Consider the following 22,231-nt stretch of genomic DNA (forward strand, 5'->3'; position numbering starts at 1 on the left):
CTCCCCACCCCACCCCCACAACCCCCCCAGGTCGGAACCCGTGAGTGAGAACCTGTGAGTGAGAACCTGTGAGTGAGAACCTGTGAGTGAGAACCCGTGAGTGAGAACCTGTGAGTGAGAACCCGTGAGTGAGAACCTGTGAGTGAGAACCTGTCGGTACCTCAGGAAGTCCGGAGCCTTGGAGATCATGTTCTCGAAGTCGGAGAAGGAGAGTTTGCTGTCTCCGTCCAGGTCGGCCTCCTCGATGGCTTTATCACAGACCAGAGTCACCTCCTCTGGACTCAGCTCTCCTTTGGTCAGCTTGTTCACCGTCTTCTCCAGGTCCTGCTTACAGATGAAGTTGTCCCTGTTGAAGTCTGGACCAGAACCACAACCAGAACATTACCCTGAGAACAGAACCAGCTGCCAGACTTCTCAGAGGGTCCAAGGACCTGCCAGATCTTACCGTAGATCTTGAAGGCGTAGATGGTCTTGAGCTCACGGGGTGAAGTTTCACAGAGAGCAGAAAACATGTCGACAAAGTCATTGAAGCTCAGGTTCCCCTGTCCGTCCTCGGAGAACGTCTCCACGATTCTGTCTCTGAAAGGGTTCTCCTGCAGAACATCAACACACACGACTCTCTGAGTTCTGTTCACTCAGTACACAGCTCAGTAAAGGCTGGGCACTGATCAGGCAACAAGATCAAAGGTCACCAAAGTCAAAGTTGCTACAAAATAAAAGCATTTTTTCTTCACCTCCTCAGTGTCAACGCAGCATTTTACCACAGAGCTATTGACTCTGAACGCAGCTCTGAGGTTCAACTGCTGAACCTGAAGGTGAGAGAGCAGCTGTCTCAGAACCAACACAGGAAGTGACATCACACTGTGATCTGATCCTGGTCTGATCCTGATCTGATCCTGATTAGACCAGGATCTGTCAGGCCCAAACAGAACCAGAAACCAGTTTAATGCTGTGGTTCTGAGTGGAAACAGGGGGACACTGATGGAAACTAAACTGAGACACTTGGTTCTGTCGTTGTTCAGTTGTCAGTCTGTGTCGATGTCTGAGTTCAGTCTGAACCAGTTTTACTGGTCACATGGTACAAACAGTCACTCAAACCTCCACGACCTGACGCTGCCTGTGTTAAACAGCAGTCAGCTCCCAGGTCATCAGTCAGCAGCAGCTCTACCTTCAGCTCAGGCATGGTGACGATGAGCGTCAGAGGGACTCTGATGTCGGGGTTGTTGGTGTAGTCCAGAGGAACTAGATGAGGAGCCAGCTCACGATACCTGCCATGTAACCTGCAACAGAGAGGGGGGGGTTAATACAGCAGCTCTACTAGTGGTGGGTAACCAAGGTAACATCTGTCTATCTGTCGGTCTGTCCTGTTCCTGAACTGGTTCATTTAAATCCAGTCTGGAGCCTCGTCCTTGTGTTTTACAGTCAATTTTTATCAGCTCAGAGTGAAATGTGACGGATGTGATGGAAACAGGCTGACACCAACATATTCATGTTCAGCTGTTCCTGAACACACCATGACGATAGGAAGACTCTGTAACAGCTGATCAGGTCAGAGCTGCTGTTCTCTCTGAGCCCTGTGACTTTAGCCCGTACCTGTTTTTCCTGTGGTCAGACTGTCTCACTAACAGCAGCTGTGATTGGCTGTTATCAGTGATCCCTTATCTGTGATCACTTCCTGTCTACAGTGTATCATGATGTTTTACTGTGATACTGAAGGAAACTTAGAAACAGGAGGATTCTGAATGAAGTTCTACAGACTCTTTTTCTGTGGAGCTTTATTCTGGAGGGACATCAGAGATGATGACATCATCAGGAAGTGATGTCACTGAATCAGATCAACATGTGGTTCAGGTCTGACTCTGTGGTTGGTTGTTGAACATCAGACAGGTGAAAACAGATGTGAAGTGTGTCTTCAGAGTTCAGGTGTTATCAGGTTTGTCTCAGTGTCTGACCTCAGCTGAGAATCACCTGAAGCAGCAGCAGAGTTCATTATAAACCACGGGTATTAATAACAATCATAAATCTAATGCAGTCAGAGAAGCAGAGAGGAGTCGAGCTACTGTACAAACTGAACAACCCACCACAGCAGACAGCAGAGTTTTAACTGTACACCAGACCAGAGACCCGGAAGGTCTGGACCAAGACCAGGAGGCACAGAGAGACAGGGATGAGGCTGAGAGGAGAACAGGATTCAAACAGTAGTTATCACAGAATCTAGAGTTGTTCACTTTTTCCCTGAGCTGTCACATCACCTGAGCATGTACAGGTGTAAGTGAACACATCACCACAGCTCTGATTCAGACTGTCCTCAGGTCAGTGGCAGAGAGAAGGTTAAAACCTCTGCAGCCTGTTAGTGACAGATGTCTATCAGTCAGCTGAGAACAGCTCCACGACTCAGTTCGGACTGAAGTTTCCTGTCAGAGACTCAGTCACATCAAACAGCTCCACAACACTGAGTCAGTTCAGACACATGAAGATCATCTGTAATGACATGATTTCATTTGTCACTTTGTTCGATCCTGTCCTCTGTGTGAAGTAGTTTTGTAGTTTTCTATCCTTCCTGTGATGTATTTCCCTACTTCCTGTGATGTAGTTTTGTAGTTCTCTGCACTTCCTTTGGTGTAATTATGTAGTTCTCTATCCTCCCTGTGATGTAGTTTTGTAGTTCTCTGCACTTCCTGTGATGTAGTTTTGTAGTTCTCTATCCTCCCTGTGATGTAGTTTTGTAGTTCTCTATCCTCCCTGTGATGTAGTTTTGTAGTTCTCTGCACTTCCTGTGATGTAGTTTTGTAGTTCTCTGCACTTCCTTTGGTGTAATTATGTAGTTCTCTATCCTCCCTATGATGTAGTTTTGTAGTTCTCTATCCTCCCTGTGATGTAGTTTTGTAGTTCTCTGCACTTCCTGTGATGTAGTTTTGTAGTTCTCTATCCTCCCTGTGATGTAGTTTTGTAGTTCTCTGCACTTCCTGTGATGTAGTTTTGTAGTTCTCTGCACTTCCTGTGATGTAGTTTTGTAGTTCTCTATCCTCCCTGTGATGTAGTGTTGTAGTTCTCTATCCTCCCTGTGATGTAGTTTTGTAGTTCTCTGCACTTCCTGTGATGTAGTTTTGTAGTTCTCTATCCTCCCTGTGATGTAGTGTTGTAGTTAACTCCACCTGTCCACTGGTGGTGTTGGAGGTGCTGATAACTCACCGCAGGATTTCTTTCCGGGTGAAGAAGGTGCAGTCCTGTAAACAAACAAACACACAGATAAACAAACAGGTGAACAGATGATGGTGCAGCTGCTGATGAGTCACAGAGCTGCTGATCCTCAGGGAGGATCTGCTTTCACACCATCAGTCAGCAGGACAGCAGCATCACATCCAGGAGAATGCAGACGGAGGCTGGAGCTCAGCCAATCAGCAACAGCAGAGACTCTGCCATGTCTGCTCTATTCTACTCTATTCTATTCTAGTCTATACTGTTCTGTTCTGATCTGTTCTGTTCTACTCTGCTCTGTCCCACTCTATTCTGCTCTGTTCTATTCTATTCTGTTCTATTCTGTTCTGCTCTACTCTGTTCTCATCCCTCTGACCAGTAAAAGAAAAGCACGTTCCCTCCATCAGGTTTATGTTTGTCTGATCTGATGATGTGTGCGGGATAAATCCGTGTTGGCGGTTTAAACGGTGCAGACTGTCACCTGATACGCCTCCAGCTGCTCCTCCGTGAAGGTTGTCTGCTTGTTGCCCATCCTGCTCGGCTGATTCTCCCATCACACAGCTGCATCACACTGGAGGTCTGTGCTGGTCTCAGATCTGTTCACATCTATCTAGGACGACATGTTCCGGTCCAGCTGCTGGTCTACACACGACCGAGACACTGCAATCCTGATCCGGGTTTGATTCTCCTCCTGGCCGCCGCGGAGCTCTGAGCTGCAGAGGAGAAGGTGATTTTGATGCCTCAGCGACGGGGAGGCGGTGCGGGGAGCAGCATGCTGCCTTCAGGTGCTGCTCGTAAAATACAGCTCTTACAGGATAAAGAGCCACAGTTCACTGCAGATCATGTATTAAAATACATCTGTGGCAAACTGCAAAAAGAAAGACATGAAATCAAGTATCAGAAAAATATCTAGAGTTTAATATTTCAATAGATCATTTTACAGCAGTTATTTAGTTTATTAGCTAAAATATCACAATAAAATAATATTTATAATATTCATGATCAAATAAAAACAGTCCAGAGGATAGTTCATTAACACATCAATAAAACTGTCATGTTGAGGTAAATACAGTGCACTTTCACTGTGACGGTCACATCAACATTGTACTGTAACACTGTACAAAAAATTTCAAATCTGGCAACCTGGACTATTGACACTCCGCTGACGTCACCCTGACGCCACGACGTCACTTACTTCCTCTCTGCACCAAAGATCGTCTCTCGCCGCTCTGATGAATCACCGTCTTTTAAATTGAAGTCAAACATTAAAAAGCATATTAATGTAAAATATGAATTTAACATAAACCATTTGTTAAAGTTTCAAATGAACAAATAAAATAAAATAAAAAATAAACAAATTATAAAGTGTAATAGTGACACAATGAGTGAATAAGATGCCAAATCATAAAAGTGAATTATGTATAAAATTATTTGTAATTTTATTGTTAATTTTGATCCATTTAAACAGTGGTGAAAATACACTAAAGTTACTTAATAAATTAAGATTTTTACATATAAGACACATGAATACTTTAGATTTGATGTCTTGTTCTAGATTAAAATAACAGTTTATAAAAGTAAAACGATTTGTCAGTGACTGATTTGAGTTAACAAACCAAACAACAAATTAATCAATGAAGAAAATAAACAGCAGATTAATTTACACCGAAAATAATGATCAGTTTCAGATATAATAGTTTAAAGACGCTCCACCAGCTACAGCAGTGAAATGCTGTTTATACATTGATACATGATGATAATGATGATGATAATCTAATGACACCACAGTCACAGGGGAAGGTACTTCTACTTTAATACTACACTTCCTGGTTGTGCTCACATGTATCCGGCTCCACCTGAGTTGGAGGATCGTGTCAGAGTGAGTGCTCCCTCACAGAGGATCTTTGTCCCGGAGTGCAGTATGGCCGGCAGCGTGTGGAGGTCAATGGTGAGAAAAAGATGCTTTAACCCCGTGAACGTGTGTTTGTGTGGCCGCGGACACGGTGTGTGACAGTGAGAGCTCCAGTGTCGCCGTGTGTGTGATGCCGTGTCGTTTCTATCACTGACTTTTATCCGCTAGCGTTAGCACGTTAGCACGTTAGCATGTTAGCTGCTCGTGTGTGTCCTTCAGCGTGATGTCAGTGAAGATAACGGAGCGAACTGCCGGTTTGTCACCGGGACAGTCACGACTTTATCCAGCGGTTAGTTTCCACCGTCACGGAGCTTCTGCCGGAGATCCCGCCGTGACACCGTCAGACCCGGAGCTGGAGAGTCCCGCTTCTCGGTCCTCGTCAGGCTGCGGAGTCGCGGCCACATTCCCTGATGGAGGCTCCAGAACCAGACTCCGTTAGAAAATCTCCTCATCTAATGTTTCTCTGCATCCTGGTTAAAATGTGTAGCCCGTAGAAAACAAGCGAACAGCTTCACACCCAGCTGAGTGACCTCTGGTCAGTTCGGCCTGCACCAAATCTTCAAATCAATAACAGTAAAATCTTCACACACCTTCACTAAACCAGGAAAAAGAAACAGGCTCGGTACGGTGTGGTAATGAACGGAGGGCAAAAACTAACAAACCAAACTAACAAACTATAAGAATAGTGTGTGATAAATGAAGTTTTATTGTGTTAAACTGATACATGCCAGATGAATATAAATACAAGAAAGATATTTTTTACCAGAATGCAATGTTAACATTTTTGTTAAACCTTCTCAGAGATTTGATGGTGGTCTGATTCAACTCTTTCAAAATAAATCAGAACCACAGAAGAGAATAAAATGTTCTGTTGTTCGTGTCGTTCAAAGTGAAGAAGCATCACATGAAGGTCACTGATGTTTCTGTCTCCGGCTCTGTCAGACTGAACTGGTTTATCAGACCTGATGTTCATCAGCAGTAAAGAACAGAGACACACTGAGACGTTCAGACGTCAACATGTCTGAGTCTGAAGCTGCTGCTGAACCAGGCGAGGTTCATTACATCAGTCCTCATGATGGACGTGTCTCTGGGACTCTGTGTAGTTCACTGACCTGAGACTGGGGTTGAGTTTGTCACTCACTCACTGTGTGTGTGTGTGTGTGTGTGTGTGCACGTGTGCGCTCAGTGTTATGTGTTGTGTTGAAGTGACCTTCATGTTGTCTCCTCAGCTGGTGGTGGGGGGGGCAGTGAGGAGACCCGCTCTGTCTTCAGCTTCCTTCTCCAGAGGGGTGAGTAGTTCAGGGTCCTCCAACCCGACACCAACACACTCATGTCTTCACATGAACGTGAAGCATGGCGGCAGCTGAGCAGGTCACAGCGCTGACGGCAGGAACAGGAAGTGAGTCCCTGGGTCGGACTGAAGACTAAGTGTGTTACAGAAGAAACTATGAATGGCAGAATTTCAATAATCAATCAATTAACTGAAGGTGACTGTAGTTGTTAGCTGCAGGTAGTTCTGAAATAATCTATCGATCAGTCAGTGGATAGAAAATTGATTAATTGTAATTAATAATTAAATGATGGGTTAATGGTTTGAGTCATTTTTAATCAAAAATGTAAAACTTCTCTCTTCAGTTTCTGCAGCGTCTCAGGGAAAATGTCTGAGTCCTGATTGGTTCAAATATCAGAGGAGGTCATGTGACCTGACATCACAGATCAGATTAAAAAGAGGAAGTCTGGAGGAAAGTTACCAGCTCAGCAGCAGCTCCATGTTTCTATGGCGATGCATCCAGATCTCCGATGCTCAGCTGATCAATGATAATGATCACTGATTGATCTGGAAACATTTCACCTATCTAAGCAACATGTAATGTATTTGTAATGATCAGTGGATTAATCAATCAGTTTATCAAGAGAAAAGTGATCAGAACTGTTTTGATTGTGTGGACCTGAACCCAGATCAGTTTCCTCTGGACACACACTGAACGTCGCCATGACGATTAAAACATAGAGATGAGCAGCTGATCCCAGATCAGGCTCTCTAATCAATCTGATCAGGTTTTTGGTAACGTCTCTTTCTCTCTCTCTCTCTCTCTCTCTCTCTCTCTCTCTCTCTCTCTCTGTGTCTCTGTTTCTCTCTCTCTCTGTCTCTCTCTCTCTCTCTCTGTGTCTCTGTCTCACACACACACACACACACTCTGTCTCGTCTCTCTCTCTCTCTCTCTCTCTCTCTCTGTGTCTCTGTTTCTCTCTCTCTCTCTCTCTCTCTCTCTCTGTGTCTCTGTCTCTCTCTCTCTCTGTCTCTCTCTCTCTCGTCTCTCTCTCTCTCTCTCTCTCTCTCTCTCTGTGTCTCTGTTTCTCTCTCTCTCTGTCTGTGTGTGTCTCTCTCTCTCTGCCCCCACCACACACACACACACACACAGATGCAGACAGTCACACTGATCCCTGGTGATGGGATTGGACCGGAGATCTCCACTGCTGTGATGAAGATCTTTGAAGCTGCCAAAGTGAGTGTGATCAGAGTCTGATGGAGGGGGCGGAGTCTCTTCACTCAGGTGTGACAGAGAATCAGCTGGTTGTGATTGTGTCCTCTAGGCTCCCATCAGATGGGAGGAGAGGAACGTGACAGCCATCAAAGGACCTGGAGGGAGGTGGATGATTCCTCCTGACGCTAAAGAGTCGATGGACCGGAGCAAGATCGGACTGAAAGGTGTGTGTTCTGTGTCGGACTCGGACTCAGGTGGACTCTGAATCCAGGTCTCATCAGCTGACTATCTGTCTCCTGCAGGACCCCTGAAGACGCCCATCGCCGCAGGTCACCCCTCCATGAACCTGCTGCTCAGGAAGACCTTTGACCTCTACGCCAACGTGCGCCCTTGCGTCTCCATCGAGGGCTACAAGACCCCGTACACCGACGTCAACCTGGTCACCATCCGAGAGAACACGGAGGGCGAGTACAGCGGGATCGAACACGTGGTGAGTGGACACGGGGGGAGCGGAGGGAAACTGCTAGCTTAGCTTAGCACAAAGACTAGCAGTAGAGGGAATCGGTTAGCCTAGCTTAGCACAAAGACTGGAAGCAGAGGGAAACCTGTCTTGTTGCTGTTGTAGATCGTGGACGGCGTGGTTCAGAGCATCAAGCTGATCACTGAGGAGGCCAGCAGACGCATCGCTGAGTATGCCTTCGAATACGCCAGGAACAACCAGAGGACCAGCGTGACGGCCGTCCACAAGGCCAACATCATGTGAGCAGCAGAGTTCAGCTACAGCCACTATGGTGTTTTACAACATGGCGCCGGCTGAGCTCACAGTGAAGTTAGAAGAAGCTTCTCTGTATTTCAGTGATTGACACAAACCAGAAGCATCAGTTCACATCATGCTGGGAATTTATTTATTTGAAAAAGAAGCAGTGATAGTCTGAGCTGATCAATAAGTGTATGGATACACTGCTCATTAGTGATTAAAGCTGTTTAATATCTTCGTTGGTGTAGCTCCTCTGCTGCTGCCTGAGAACATGTTTAGACCTGAGTCTGTTTATTGATCATATCAGAGTGTCGATCAGATCTTCTGCAGGAAAACTGATCGATTAGATTAATTGACTTTTAGATGAAATAGTCGTTAGTGGCAGCACCAGGCAGTGATGTGATAATGCCCCCCCCCCCCTCTCTCTCCAGGAGGATGTCTGACGGTCTGTTTCTGAGGAAATGTCGTGAGGTTGCAGAGAACTACAAAGACATCAAGTTCACTGAGATGTACCTGGACACTGTGTGTCTCAATGTGAGTCACTGTGATGTCATCGTGTGTGTGTGTGTGTGTGTGTGTGTGTGTGTGAGAGAGAAACTGATCATTAAATGTACAGATGTTCATCGTGCTGTTGATTTAAATTTGATTGAATAAATAAACAATAATTTATTAATAATAAATATTAGAAGTTTAAAGTCTGTGTCCTCCTGGTTCTGGTTCTTCAGATGGTTCAGGATCCGACCCAGTTTGACGTCCTGGTCATGCCCAACCTGTACGGCGACATCCTGAGGTCAGTGTGTCGTCGGTGTGTCCCAGGTTCAGAGGTCACCTTCAGGGGGCGGGGCTAACTGTGACGTGTGTGTTTCAGTGACCTGTGTGCTGGTCTGATTGGAGGACTTGGGGTCACGCCCAGCGGGAACATCGGAGCCAACGGAGTCGCCATCTTTGAATCGGTTTGTTTTACTTTCATTAAAGCTGATGTTTTGACATCTGTGTTAATTAGTTAACGAGAGTAACGACAGGTCAGGCTGAAGAGTAACGAACTCTGTCTTAATGAACCAACATGTGGAGCTCGTTAAGTTCCTCCACATTTGTTTCCAACAACATGAACCAGAGAAAAAGCTGCAGAATGTTCCAATCGATTGACTGATCGATACATTGATCACTTGTTCCAGCTCCCGTAGGTAACTGATGTTTCCTCATACAAATTAAAACTTTATAGAAACATCGTTAATAATCATGTTGAATATAAACAGGAGAGATGTCTGTCTGATGGAGGACGATCCAGACCTGGTCCCCGAGAGACCAGCTGTGAAAACTAGAGTGTGTGTGTGTGTGTGTGTGTGTGTGTGTGTGTGTGTCCTACAGGTCCATGGCACCGCCCCCGACATCGCCGGCCTGGACATGGCGAACCCCACCGCCCTGCTGCTTAGCGCCATCATGATGCTGCGTCACATGGGTCTCCACGACCACGGCAACAAGATCCAGGCGGCGTGCTTCGACACCATCAGAGACAAGAAGGTGGGACGGTCGTAACCATGACGACCACATGGGTCCATTCATTCTGTTTGATCAGTTCGTCTTTGTGACTCTTTCTGTTGGCGTAACCATGGAGACGGTTGTTGTTGTCTCAGGTGCTGACGAAGGATCTGGGGGGAAACTCCAAGTGTTCAGAGTTTACAGCCGAGATCTGCCGTCGCATCCAGGACCTGGACTGAGGCTGCAGAGAGGAGCTGATGTAGGAGCGCAAGACTCCGCCCACCTGGACCACTTCATCACAGAACCCCCCACCCCCCCCACCGGGGTGGGGGTGGGTGGGGGGGTTAGAGCTGCAGTTTTTCTCTCACCTGTATTTACCTGTATTTGAATCTGTCTTTGCTGTAAGGAGATGATGATGTTGAGGGGGCGGGGCTTCTGCAGCAGCTTACCTGTATCAGTTACATTCTCTGAAAACATGCGCACAACTTTGACATGACCAAGGTGGAAACATTTCAGAACATCATCTTTACATTCACATTATTAATAATAATAATAATAATAGTAATATCACACTCCTTGTGTTCTCTGGACAGTTTGGATATTTGATATTTTTTTAACGGTGGTCCAATGTAACCGTAACTCTTTATTTATTATTTCTACTTCCTGTTACTGTCTCCTGCTGCTCTCCAGTTTCACAGATCCAGATCTATGAGTTTATATAAAGGAAGATAGAGCCAGACTTTTGCCTCTGCCTCTGTCTGTCACTGCACACACACCTTCACAATAAGAAATTCACCATACATTCACAAGGTTGATGTTCTCTGACCTTTGACCTCTGGCTGTTCAGCCTCCAGTCAGAAGGTCTGCGGTTGAAAAGTCTAAATAACCTCCTCTGACCTCCATGGAAAACATCCTGAGGTCAAAGATGTGAAGGAAAGAATCTTTTTCTTTTTCACTTTTTTACTTTTTCTACACACACGCAGGATGAAACCTTTAACCACAGAAACAAACAGGATGAAATATTGAAACAAAACATAATACAAAAATACAAACAAAGTTGAGTCATTAAAATACTAATTAAATAGAAATAAAGAACTAAGAATAAATTATATTCAGCCTTAAGTTTATAGTTTCATGACATTTTATACATTTGTTAACTACGTTTGTTTAGGTCTTTACACAATGGGAGGATTCAGTGAAACAACATGAATGTATAGACTATAGTGTTTATGATGATGATGATGAAACTATATAGATTCATCAGCTTGTTCTTCATCACGACTCCTGACTGACTGAAAGAGAATGAATCTATATTTATGGATCTGAGCTTCAGTCCATCAGACAGAAACAGCTGCTCTGATGTTTCTATATTTATGTGGCTCTGCTGTGGTTTTAAATGTTGCTGCAGCAAGGCATTGTGGGACGGCATGTCTCCTTTCCTTTGGTGAAGGAAGCTCCAGTGTTTCCTAAAGGAGATGAGAGAGGAAGCAGTGAAGCTCCTCTCCTCATGAAGCTGCTCAGAGACTGAAGATCATTTCAGAGAAAACAGACTTACTGTGACCCCATTCGTCTTTAAACCAGCACCAGTTCTTCCGGTTCTTGGCAGGTAGGGCGTCCCAGTGCCTTGGAGAGGTTGCTAGGTTACCAGGTGCAGGTCCAGATTCAGGTTAATGAACACAAGTGTACATAGAGTATGTGTGTGTGTGTGTGTGTGTTTCTTTGTGTGACAGATAAATATATTGATTCATGTACATATCAGAAAGATAAACAGTTTTTAAAAAATGAGCTTTTATTAGAAATGAGGGTAAAAAGGTGAATTAACATGAGGCCAACAGCACAAAACACCTTAAGTCTTCTCAAGGTTTCCTTAAAATGTTCACTTAAGTAATGAAGGTTTTCTCCTTATCTTAGTCTTAAACACTTAAAGTGATTCACAGAAGACCTTAGAGACCAACGTTCACCTGCTGAAGGAGGATGAGACAAGAGCTTCTTTAATGTTACCTGCCTCCCAAAACTGAAAACAGGTATCACAAGAGCTAACCAACGCTCTCCATGGAAACAGTAGAATTTTTCTGCTGTAAAATCTCTTTCACTGCTGCAAAATGTCTTAACTTTTTTCCTTAACTGAGGAAGCATTTTAAGAGATTCTGTGAAACACCCTCAAGTAACTTCCTCAGCTGAGGAGAAATTAAACCTTAAATGTCAGACTTAAGTAGAAATCTTAACGTGTTTTGTGAGACGGACCCTGGTCCTGAACAGGGACTGACTGAGGCCAGGTCTGTACATCAGGACCGGAGTCTGAGTCCTGTAAACCACAACCAGGTGAGTCCTGCTCATTAACATGTACCTGTTCTCAGGAGTAGAGACAGAATCCAGGAAACAGCTCAGCTCCTGACGTCATCATCATTCCGTTAATAACGGAAGGGATCAGCTGATCGTTTCAGTTTGTTTAAATTGCTGTATCCACCAGAGTTATTTTCCCGCCCCGCAACCCTGTGAATCCTCACTGTGTAGACGGGACCAGTCCGGGACCGGGTCCTCCAAACTGGCAGCCCACACACACGCACACACCCAGAGGTCGACGTCACACAACCACGCCCCCTGTCTCCCGGCCGCGCCAAGCTGTCCTGAGACACACCGGAAATTTAGCGGACTCACTTTCAGAATAAAAGCTCAGTATTTAGTCCAACTCCAGGTGATTTAATCATAATGGTCTTAGCTCACCAGAGACAGGAGACAGGAAGTGTGTTTGACCTGATACAGCGGACACTCACTGACATGAATGTGACACACCTGTCGGCTTACACAGCACATCCTCCAACACGAGCCGACAGGTGAATCAGCACCTGTCTGAACAGTACAACCTGTTCTATGCATTTTACTTTGATTTACCACAATGCATTCATTGTCATTGGTAACAGATAAACGGTAAATAGGCTTTAGGCTGTTTTAGTCTTATCGACCACTCAAAGCGCTTTACAATGGAAGCCACTTTCAGCCATTCACACACACACTCACACACTTATGGGACAGCCATAGGGGTAAGTATCTTCCCCAAGGACACTTCAACATGGAGCCAGGGATCGATCCACCGACCTTCTGATTGGTGGATGACCCGCTCTCCCTCCTGAGCCACAGCTGCTCCCATAACACCAGATCATTACATCATAATTCCTGGTCATAATCATCACATGTAATAATTAAAACCTTCTGAAATAATAAATGACGACTAAAGATTAAGAAGTAAGAACACAAGCGGATGATTTAAGTCATAATATGATCAACAAAAGCTGAACATTAATCAATCATTATCCATTAACAAACATGCACTGGAATCAATGTAAAGCTAAATAATAAAGGGCAGACCTTCAATGAACAAACACAGGTAGGAAAACAGAATACTATATATGCAATGCAGCATCTGAATTATTTTGCCATTGTTTTGTTTTGTTTTCTTATTTATTCATTTATTTAGTTTGTTTTTTTTCTTTCTCTAACATCTTATTAAGGTTGTCAAGCCTGATTAATATTATAATGTTATGTGTTTATATGGTATATTATGTGGGTTGTTGCATGTAATCTAGTGTGTTGGTTTATGTTTATTGTTTGGTATTCTGGTTATTGATGTCATGTTTTATACAATAACAAACACAGGTAGGATAATAGAGTCAGAGATCATATAATAAAACCCCAAAGAAGAACCTTCAGACAAATGAAACATATTATTATATTCAGTTAATAGATGGATTGATTTACTTGTTATTTTCGGAGAAAGCGTTAAAAATCTTTATCATTGGAGGTGATGAATAAGTTTGTGTAAAACAGACACACAGTGACGCAGCGAGAGCTGAATTCTGCTTTGTTGATTGTTGTGCTTTATTGTGAAAAGCCCCTTCCGGATGTGTGCTCCGATGTATTCCGGTTAGCTTGAAGCTGAACCGTTTCCTGCTCCAGTCGGACCCGTTTCAGTAGAAACCAGTACGGAACCAGTGCTCCCACCAAATCCAGTGAGCCCAGCAGAGTGCCGGCGGGTCGTGGAGAGGCTGAGGAGGCCGGAGGGTCCGTTATATTACCGGTAGCACCGGGACAAACGGCGGGAAAATGGCGAAGACGTACGACTATCTGTTCAAACTGCTGCTGATCGGTGACAGCGGCGTCGGTAAAACCTGCCTCCTGTTCCGGTTCAGTGAAGACGCCTTCAACACCACCTTCATCTCCACCATCGGTGAGTCCTCTCCTCACGGCGACGGCGGGGGAGCCGTTAACGGGACTGGGGGGCGGGGGCTCTAACGGTTGCCAACAGGAAAGTGAAAGCGTTTGTGGAGGAGGGGGGCAGCTGTGACAGTGACCTTTGACCTTACTGGTCAGTATAAGTCCAACATCAGGTCTAACCTGTGTTGTCAGTTGGTCAATGATCAGCTGATCAGTGGTTGTGATGGTAGTGTTAGATGTTATGACTGTGATGGTGGTGATGGGTGTGTTGGTTGTGCTGGTTGTCATGGTTATGTTGGTTGTGATGGTTGTCATGGTTATGTTGGTTGTGATGGTTGTGTTGGTTGTGCTGGTTGTCATGGTTATGTTGGTTGTGATGGTTGTCATGGTTATGTTGGTTGTGATGGTTGTGTTGGTTGTGATGGTTGTCATGGTTATGTTGGTTGTGATGATTGTGTTGGTTGTGATTTTTGCGATGGTTGTTATGGTTTGTTTTGGTCTTGATTGGTTGTTATGGTTGAGATGGTTTTGATGGTTGTCATGGTTATGTTGGTTGTGATGGTTTTTCTAGTTGTGTTGGTTGTTATGTTGTGATGGTGCGATTGTTGTGATGATTGTGTTGATTGTTATGGTTGTGATGGTTGTGTTGGTTGTGATGGTTGTGCTGGTGTTGATGGTTGTGTTGGTTGTTATGGTTGTGATGGTTTTTATGGTTGTGTTGGTTATGTTGTGATGGTACGATTGTTGTGATGGTTGTGTTGGTTGTTATGTTGTGATGGTTGTGAAAGTTGTGGTGGTTGTGATGGTTGGCATGTTGTTATGGTTGTGATGGTTTTTATGGTGTGGTTGGTTGTTATGTTGTGATGGTTACGATTGTTGTGATGTTTGTGATGGTTGTTATGTTGCAATGGTTGTTATGGTTGTGTTGGTTGTGATTTTTGTGATGGTTGTGTTGGTGTTGATGGTTGTTATGGTTGTGTGTGTGTTGATGGTTGTGATGGTTGTTTACGATTGTGATGGTTGTGTTGGTTGTGATGGTTGTGTTGGTTGTTAAGGTTGTGATGGTTGTGTTGGTGTTGATGGTTGTGATGGTTGTTTACGATTGTGATGGTTGTGTTGGTTGTACGGTTGTTATGGTTGCGATGGTTATGGTTGGCATGTTGTGGTTGTCATGGTTGTTGTGGTTGTCATGGTTGTTATGGTTTTGTTGGTTGTCGTGATGGTTGTTATGGTTGTGTTGGTGTTTATGGTTTTCATGTTGTGATGTTGTGTTGGTTGTTATGTTGCGATGGTTGTTTTGGTTGTGTTGGTTGTACGGTTGTTACTGTTGCGATAGTTGTTATGTTTGTATGGTTTTGCTGGTTGTCATGTTGTTATGGTTGCGATGGTTATCGTTGGCCTGTTGTTGTGGTTGTCATGGTTGTTGTGGTTGTGAAGGTTCTTATGGTTTTGTAGGTTATTATGTTGTGTTGGTTGTACGGTAGTTATGGTTTGCGATGGTTGCGTTGGTTGTGATGATTGGTATGTTGTTTTGGTTGTTATCGTTGTGATGGTTAAGGTTGGCAGGTTGTGGTTGTCATGGTTGTTGTGGTTGTGGAGGTTGTTATGGTTTTATAGGTTGTCATGTTGTTAAGTTGTGTTGGTTGTGCGGTTGTTATGGTTTGCGATGGTTGTTATGGTTGTGTTGGTTGTGATGGTTGGCATGTTGTGGTTGTCATGGTTGTTATGGTTGTGATGGTTGTTAGGGTTTTGTTGGTTGTCATGTTGTGATGGATGTGATGTTGTGATGGTTGTTAAAGTTGTGTGTGTGTTGATGGTTGTTATGGTTGTGTTGGTTGTCATGTTGCGATGGTTGTGATAGTACAACATTACTAGCTGTTGACCTGATAGTTCGAGCTGACAGTGAAGCGTCAGAGCGCCCTCTGCTCGATCACTAGGCTTTGACATGATGAATTAGATCTGTGTCACTGACGGTTTGAAGAATCGTTCTCTCTCTGAACTAATAAACAGTCAAACATGTTTGTCGTCCATGGTGACGTCTTCACACGTCTTATTGTGTCCAACAGAAATTACACTCTCACATTTAAGAAACTGGAGCATCTCAATTTTTGCTTAAAAATGACTGAAACTATTTTATTACCAAAGCAGCTGCTGATTCATATTCTGTCGATTGACTCGTCCATTAATTCGGCTAATTGTTGCAGCTGTAGTGAGGAATGTAGAAATGTCCTCACTACGATGGTTTGACCTGACATGGTCCTCAGAAAGATAGACATAGAGGTTCACACACACACTCTGTGTTTCCGGCGTCACGAGCGAGCAAGTGTGTCGCTCTTCTGTCTCTGGTGGAAACAGGAAGTGGAACTGTCTTCTTCTGTCTGCAGTGACACAGAGTGGCCCTGTGTATGTGTGTGTGTGTGTGTGTCTGTGTGTGTGTGTGTGTGTGGGGGGGTAATATTACTATTACTATCTTTGTGAGGACCAGTGTCAGTTTGGTGTTTGGGATCAGGTCAGGATCAGGTTCAGGTTTGGGTGCAGAGGAATACATTATGTCAGTGAGGGTCCTCACATGAACAGACAGACGTGTGGTGTGTCTGGTATGTTGTGTGACTCTGGTTCAGGTTTGGATTCAGGTTTACAGTGAATCTGTTTCTGCTGCAGACGCTGAGGTTAAAGCTGATATTTGTGTCTGGAGGTAAAACTGATTGTACCTCTGTTAGTTAGTCCTAGTGTTTCCACTGTTTCCTGCACATTCATGTTCCCATGGTTACTGTTCTTATCTGCCTGTTACAGTCTGTTTTACACAGTGTAGTTGTGTAACCTCTTAAGACCAACTTGGGTCCAGTGAAGTGGTTTCATCAGCTGTTTCTCTCGTTAGTGAAGCTGGTGGCGCTGGAGGAAGTGGAGCTGATGTTTTACATAAACATGAGTTTAGTGCTGTACAGAGAGCTGAGGTCCTGACGTCACTTCCTGTCTGGCCTCTGCTCCACTAGGTTCAGTACAACCTCTTGTTCAGCATGTCTGACTATGAAGAGAAATACGCTCAGGGTTGAACTGACATGTTAACAGCTCTGCATTTAAAAATCTGATCAATAAATGATCCAACATTGATTATTAAAATCCTCAGATTGAGCTTTACATCATCTCAAACATAAATCTGAGCTAAATGTGTGTGTCATGGTTTCTGGTTCAGTCAGCTGATGGTGTGTAAAATATCTGTGTTATTACTGTGTTATTACACTGAGCACAAAAAGTTCAGTTATCGTAACTTCATGAAACTCTCCAACGCTCTGACGTCACTGTTCCAGCTTTCTGATCTCCACTGATCTGTGGGGATCTTTATCCAAAAACATCAAGGGCTGATGGGAAATGATGTTCATTACAATGGTGGCAGCACTCACAATCTGCAGACCTCATCAGACCTGTGTCCTGTGTTACCTGTGGAAGGTTAGGTAGAGACATGGAGTCTGAGCTGGTTTAGCTATCAGTGACTCCTCTCACCTGCTCCACCTCAGTGACATCATCAGGACACACATTCTGGTTTGTCATGTTTCCCCAGTCTCTGCTGGTTTTCTCCCAGTTCAGCTGCATGAATGTGAAATGAGCTCCCACAATCCTCTGCTGCTGTGGTCAGACAGAGGATGCACTGTCACCGGTCTGCCAGGGGTCTCGTGACAGTCAGCTGACCTCTGAGTGTGTGTGTGTGTGTGTGTGTGTGTGTGTGTGTGTGTGTTGAGGACATGTGAAATGCATGTAGAGTATGTCAGTGATGTGTATTTCTTACAGACTGATCTGAATACAAAGACACATTGAACAGAGTGAAAGTGTGACTGTGTCCTGTCACGCTGTCACAGTTACTGTAACTGTACAGGGTTTTACTTCACAATCAGACTCCCCTTATAAAGTGTTAATGAATGGTTCATAACTAGTATATTCATGAGCTTGTTAACTCTTTATAAATCATTCATAAGCTGTTACAACACATTAGATAAAAACAGCAACAGTGACCTGTTGCTTGCCAAATTGTGAGCCCACAGCATTTTTACCTGCTGCTTCTTCACATATTTGTATATGTTTTAATTTATATATATTATAATTCATGCTATCAGATGATTCTGACCCAGTATCCGTGTTTCCATTTACCTGCTGAGTTTGAAACTGAACTAAAAAAGAGTCAGAGCTCTCTGTCTCTGAATCTGAATCTCTGACAAGTCTGTTCTTGTGTCTGACAAAGAGCGCAGGGTCATGCCGGTGAACTGGTATTTTCCTGTGGTGAGCTGAGGTCATTTCCTGGATGGTGCCGGTTTGTGGGGGGAGAGGTGCAGTCAAGGGTGTGGTGATAACAATCGAGCCCTGCGCTGCCATCTTGGTGCCATGACGGAGTGCGTCTCACACGGTCTGCTGCTGTCTGACAGGATGGGGGGGCACTGAATGTGAATCGGCCATTAGGTCACAGCTATCTTCGACCCCCCCACCCCCGTTTCATCATATCAGTTAACATCAGTCAAAATCAGTTAGCATGAGCAAGAATCAGTTAGCATCAATGAAATCAGTTAGCATCGGTCAACATAACATAAGCTAGCATCAGTTAGCGTCAGTGAACATCAGTTAGCATCACATCAGTTAGCTTCATTAGCTTCAGCTCCTGTGTTTTAATGTAATCTGAGCTCTCTGTACTCCACTGGTTAAACATGTTGCTCCAGGACACTGTGGCAGGTAGTTCTGCTGTTTAGAGAATCAAACCAACACCCAGCTAAATGACCTGAAACAGGACAGGAGGCGCATTGTGAGGAGGGGGGGCCGCAGCTCAGAGCAGGAAAGGCAGGAGGAAACGGAGCTGTCAGGCTTCGTATCCGCAGCTTCTTGGAAACAGATTTTTCTCTTCAGAGCAGGAAGGAACGTTTGGTCACATTTGTTTGTTAAAAATATCTTCATTTCCTTTTTAACCACCAGAGACACACCCCGGCAGCTGATTTAACTCCGAGCAGGGAAACTAACGCACCTCACACATCAGTGTTTGTTTTATACACCTCTCTTTGTCAGGCGGGTGGGGTTAAGAGTTAGTTTCCCCCTTGTCATCAGAGAATCAGAGACTGTCATGTCAGCGCGTTGTTTTCCTGTTGGAAACTGCTCTGAAAATACAAAGTGAAGCTGTGGATCTAACCATGGACCAACCAGGAAACAGTACCTGGAGGGGGAGTGGTCTAAACCTCAGAGCCAGATCTCATGTTTCTCTTCTCTTTCAGGAATCGACTTTAAAATCAGGACGATAGAGCTGGATGGCAAGAAGATCAAACTGCAGATCTGGTGAGTCAGATCCTGGTCCAGAACTAACCGACCCCACTGAACTCTGACCCAGTCAAGTGTCCAATGAGAGAGGAGAAATAATATATTGTTATATTCTGGTTTAATCACTGCACAGTGAAATAATCCAATAGAAAGAGAGATGCTGATCGGCTGTGAGGACAGTGTGTGTGTGTGTGTGCATGCGTGCGTGCGTGCGTGTGTGTGTGCCGAGTCAGTCGACACTTTAACCTTGTTGCTTCCTGTTCCTGCAGGGACACGGCGGGGCAGGAGAGGTTCAGGACCATTACGACAGCCTATTACAGAGGAGCCATGGTAAGACACGCCTCCTCCTTATGTGGATTAATCAGCCGCTGAAAATAGTCCCAGACAAAGTCAAAGTTTCCTCCTGATGGTTACAGTGATCAGCTGATTGACTCTTTAAGATGAAACTTCATATTCATGAGGACTTTTTAAAGACTTTAGCAGGAACCAATGAGCTAAGAGACACGGACAGGAGGGGAGGAGTCTAGAGACAGACTAACACACTGATGTTTGAGCCTAAACAATGGGAGCTGAATGTAACTGACTGGTCAAGCACTTCCTGTGCTGATGTCACAGTTGATGTCACTTCCTGTCGTCTGTGTTTCAGGGCATCATGCTGGTGTATGACATCACCAACGAGAAGTCCTTCGACAACATCAGGAACTGGATAAGAAACATCGAGGAGGTACGACACGTCACAACATGGCTGCTAAGGGGGAGTGGGTGGGCCTCAGGTCTGTGAGCCAATGGGAAGAGAGATTTGAAGTGGTGTTGATGTCAGATGAAGTGACGGTGGATCAGACTGAGACCAGGAGCCTGTGGGTCCAGTCTCTGAACTGGTTCAGACGTTCAGACATTTACATCAGGTTATTATGAACTATGACTCACCTGTAACAGCTGACTGACCTTTGACCTGGTCAAAGCCTCTGATGCTCACACACCTGAAGGTCCAGACCTGAGGTCTGGAGTTTGCACCCTCCCTCAGTTACTGTTCATATGATCCAGGTGAGTGCTGCCACCATGTGGTTTAAATCCACCTGCACAGTCTGGACCTTCTTCTTCTCTTCATGTTGAAAGGTCATGTTTCCTCTCCTCTGTGAGGGGGAGGAGGAGGAGGAGACTGCTCTTCATCATCAGTCTGAGTGGAACGTGGTGGGGGGCGCCCTGTGTGTTTTATATGTTCTCAAAGTTAATTAAACTGACCTCGTGGAGCAGCTGATCACAGCTGGTTTGATTCCCTGATATGAGTGTGTGTCAGTAACAGCCTCCGTGTGTCTGTGTGTGTGTGTGTGTGTGTGTGTGTGTGTGTGTGTGTGTTTCAGCATGCATCCTCAGACGTGGAGAGGATGGTCCTGGGAAACAAATGTGACATGAACGACAAGAGACAAGTGTCCAAGGAGAGAGGAGAGAAGGTCAGATGTGTTTCCTAGTTTCCTACAGATGTTTCAGCTTCATCACCAGCTGCTGATGATCCGATGGTGGAGGATCTTCCTCCTAATGTCTCTGCATCATCAGGACAGTGAGGAGAAACCACTGAGCAGCTTCACGACAATGATCATCTTTATCTGTGAAACAGTGACACAGTGACACAAATCAAAACTACACAAAAACAAGTTGTAAATAAATCACTGTAGCTTCTTTAACAAGCTGCGGTTTTTTAAGTGATTTAAAATAAAATACAATATTGTTTTTCTATGATTCTAGCATCAGTGTAATGAAGCGTTTGTATTTTATTCAGGTGTTTAATTCACTGAAACAAAGGTTCCTGTCAGGTTTTCATCAGTTTCTGTGTTGATTGTAAAACGTGAAAATGCTTCATAGTCTCAAATGTGTCAATGGGAAACAAACAGCTTGTCTGATTGATCATTAAATTGAAAAAACTGATGAGACCATGGTAAACATTAACTCTGACTGTTGTGGTTGTTGTTGTTTGTTGTTCAGTTGGCGATCGACTATGGGATTAAGTTTTTGGAAACCAGTGCAAAGTCCAGCATCAATGTGGAGGAGGTGAGTCCTGGTCCTGGTCCTGGTCCTGGTTCTGATGGGTCACCGTGATAACACACAGATTTAATAATTTCACTGTTGATGGTTTTTTCTCTCTTCAGGCCTTTTTCACACTGGCCAGAGACATCATGACCAGACTCAACAGAAAAATGGTGAGTTCACATCTGTAACATCTGTGACAGTCACAGTCTGGATGTTAGGAAGTCGTTCAGTGTGAGCACAGATGATTGGACAAATTTCCCCTGAGGTGGACAGTATGTTCTATCAATCAATATGCACACACACACACACACATACATACATATAAATGTTACATATTTATATACACATACATATATATTCATAAACACATAAATACATACACATGCATGCATAATATGAGAATATGTATGTGTGCACTTCATTAGATATGTATACAAGTATGAAAATGTGTGTATTTATGTAAGTATCTATGAATATGAGTGTGAGAATGTATGTATATGTGTGCATGAATATTTGACTCACTATAACATGACATTGTTTGACATTTTATGCCTTACTCCACTGTTTTGTGGAGGCTCCCGACCCCCCGGGGGTCGCCAGGGGGGTTGCAGAAACTTTGAAGGAAAAAGGGGAGGAAATGTGACAATAACATTTTTATATTTATTATTAATGAAAATTAAGAAACGATATTAAGAAATTATATGCTTGTTTTTTTATGTTTGCCATCATAATGTACACGTTTGTTTTTTTTGTAAATGTGCAACAGGGGGGTCCCCACCACAGACTAATGCTAATGATAATTTGGGGGTCCTTGGCATGGCAAAGTTTGGGAACCCCTGCCTTGCTCTACTAAGACGTTTATTGACATTTTTA

The 22,231-nt window shown here is 44.3% G+C and overlaps 3 protein-coding genes across 3 annotated transcripts in view; 2 read left to right on the forward strand and 1 right to left on the reverse strand.

Annotated features, from left to right (window-relative positions):
* Positions 1-3,952, reverse strand: part of LOC111650729 (calcium and integrin-binding family member 2-like) — a 5,889-nt gene extending 1,937 nt beyond the window's left edge. The window contains exons 1-5 of the mRNA XM_023400646.2: positions 3,680-3,952; positions 3,193-3,227; positions 1,169-1,280; positions 446-593; positions 161-356 (exon numbers count right to left, since the gene is read on the reverse strand). Of these exons, the coding sequence (XP_023256414.1) occupies positions 161-356; positions 446-593; positions 1,169-1,280; positions 3,193-3,227; positions 3,680-3,730 (542 nt within the window). The 5' untranslated portion in view covers positions 3,731-3,952. The remainder of the gene's footprint in view (positions 1-160; positions 357-445; positions 594-1,168; positions 1,281-3,192; positions 3,228-3,679) is intronic.
* Positions 3,953-5,040: 1,088 nt separating this feature from the next.
* On the forward strand, positions 5,041-10,571 carry LOC111650732 (isocitrate dehydrogenase [NAD] subunit alpha, mitochondrial). The gene is made up of 11 exons (XM_023400648.2): positions 5,041-5,146; positions 6,340-6,399; positions 7,534-7,617; positions 7,706-7,820; positions 7,899-8,086; positions 8,222-8,355; positions 8,785-8,887; positions 9,079-9,143; positions 9,222-9,306; positions 9,722-9,874; positions 9,988-10,571. The coding sequence occupies exons 1-11, from the start codon at positions 5,120-5,122 to the stop codon at positions 10,069-10,071; spliced, it is 1,098 nt and encodes a 365-aa protein (XP_023256416.1). The 5' UTR covers positions 5,041-5,119; the 3' UTR covers positions 10,072-10,571.
* Positions 10,572-13,751: 3,180 nt separating this feature from the next.
* On the forward strand, positions 13,752-21,546 carry LOC111650730 (ras-related protein Rab-8B). Its single transcript, XM_023400647.2, has 7 exons — positions 13,752-14,057; positions 19,291-19,351; positions 19,603-19,663; positions 19,980-20,057; positions 20,695-20,784; positions 21,314-21,379; positions 21,478-21,546. The coding sequence occupies exons 1-7, from the start codon at positions 13,934-13,936 to the stop codon at positions 21,544-21,546; spliced, it is 549 nt and encodes a 182-aa protein (XP_023256415.2). The 5' UTR covers positions 13,752-13,933.
* Positions 21,547-22,231: the final 685 nt, after the last annotated feature.

The sequence above is a fragment of the Seriola lalandi genome, unplaced genomic scaffold, assembly GCF_002814215.2.
Source record: "Seriola lalandi dorsalis isolate HSWRI2012SDOR001 ecotype SW California unplaced genomic scaffold, Sedor1 jcf7180002052774, whole genome shotgun sequence".
NCBI classification, from domain to species: domain Eukaryota; kingdom Metazoa; phylum Chordata; class Actinopteri; order Carangiformes; family Carangidae; genus Seriola; species Seriola lalandi.

Excerpts from the sequence above, each read along its gene's own strand:
- LOC111650732 (XM_023400648.2), top strand. The coding sequence starts at position 5,120 with ATGGCCGGCAGCGTGTGGAGGTCAATG. Across the intron at positions 7,821-7,898 it reads GAGCAAGATCGGACTGAAAG|GACCCCTGAAGACGCCCATC; the intron begins GTGTGTGTTCTG and ends TGTCTCCTGCAG. Across the intron at positions 9,875-9,987 it reads ACACCATCAGAGACAAGAAG|GTGCTGACGAAGGATCTGGG; the intron begins GTGGGACGGTCG and ends TTGTTGTCTCAG.
- LOC111650730 (XM_023400647.2), top strand. The coding sequence starts at position 13,934 with ATGGCGAAGACGTACGACTATCTGTTCAAACTGCTGCTGATCGGTGAC. Across the intron at positions 14,058-19,290 it reads CACCTTCATCTCCACCATCG|GAATCGACTTTAAAATCAGG; the intron begins GTGAGTCCTCTC and ends CTTCTCTTTCAG. Across the intron at positions 20,058-20,694 it reads GGATAAGAAACATCGAGGAG|CATGCATCCTCAGACGTGGA; the intron begins GTACGACACGTC and ends TGTGTGTTTCAG.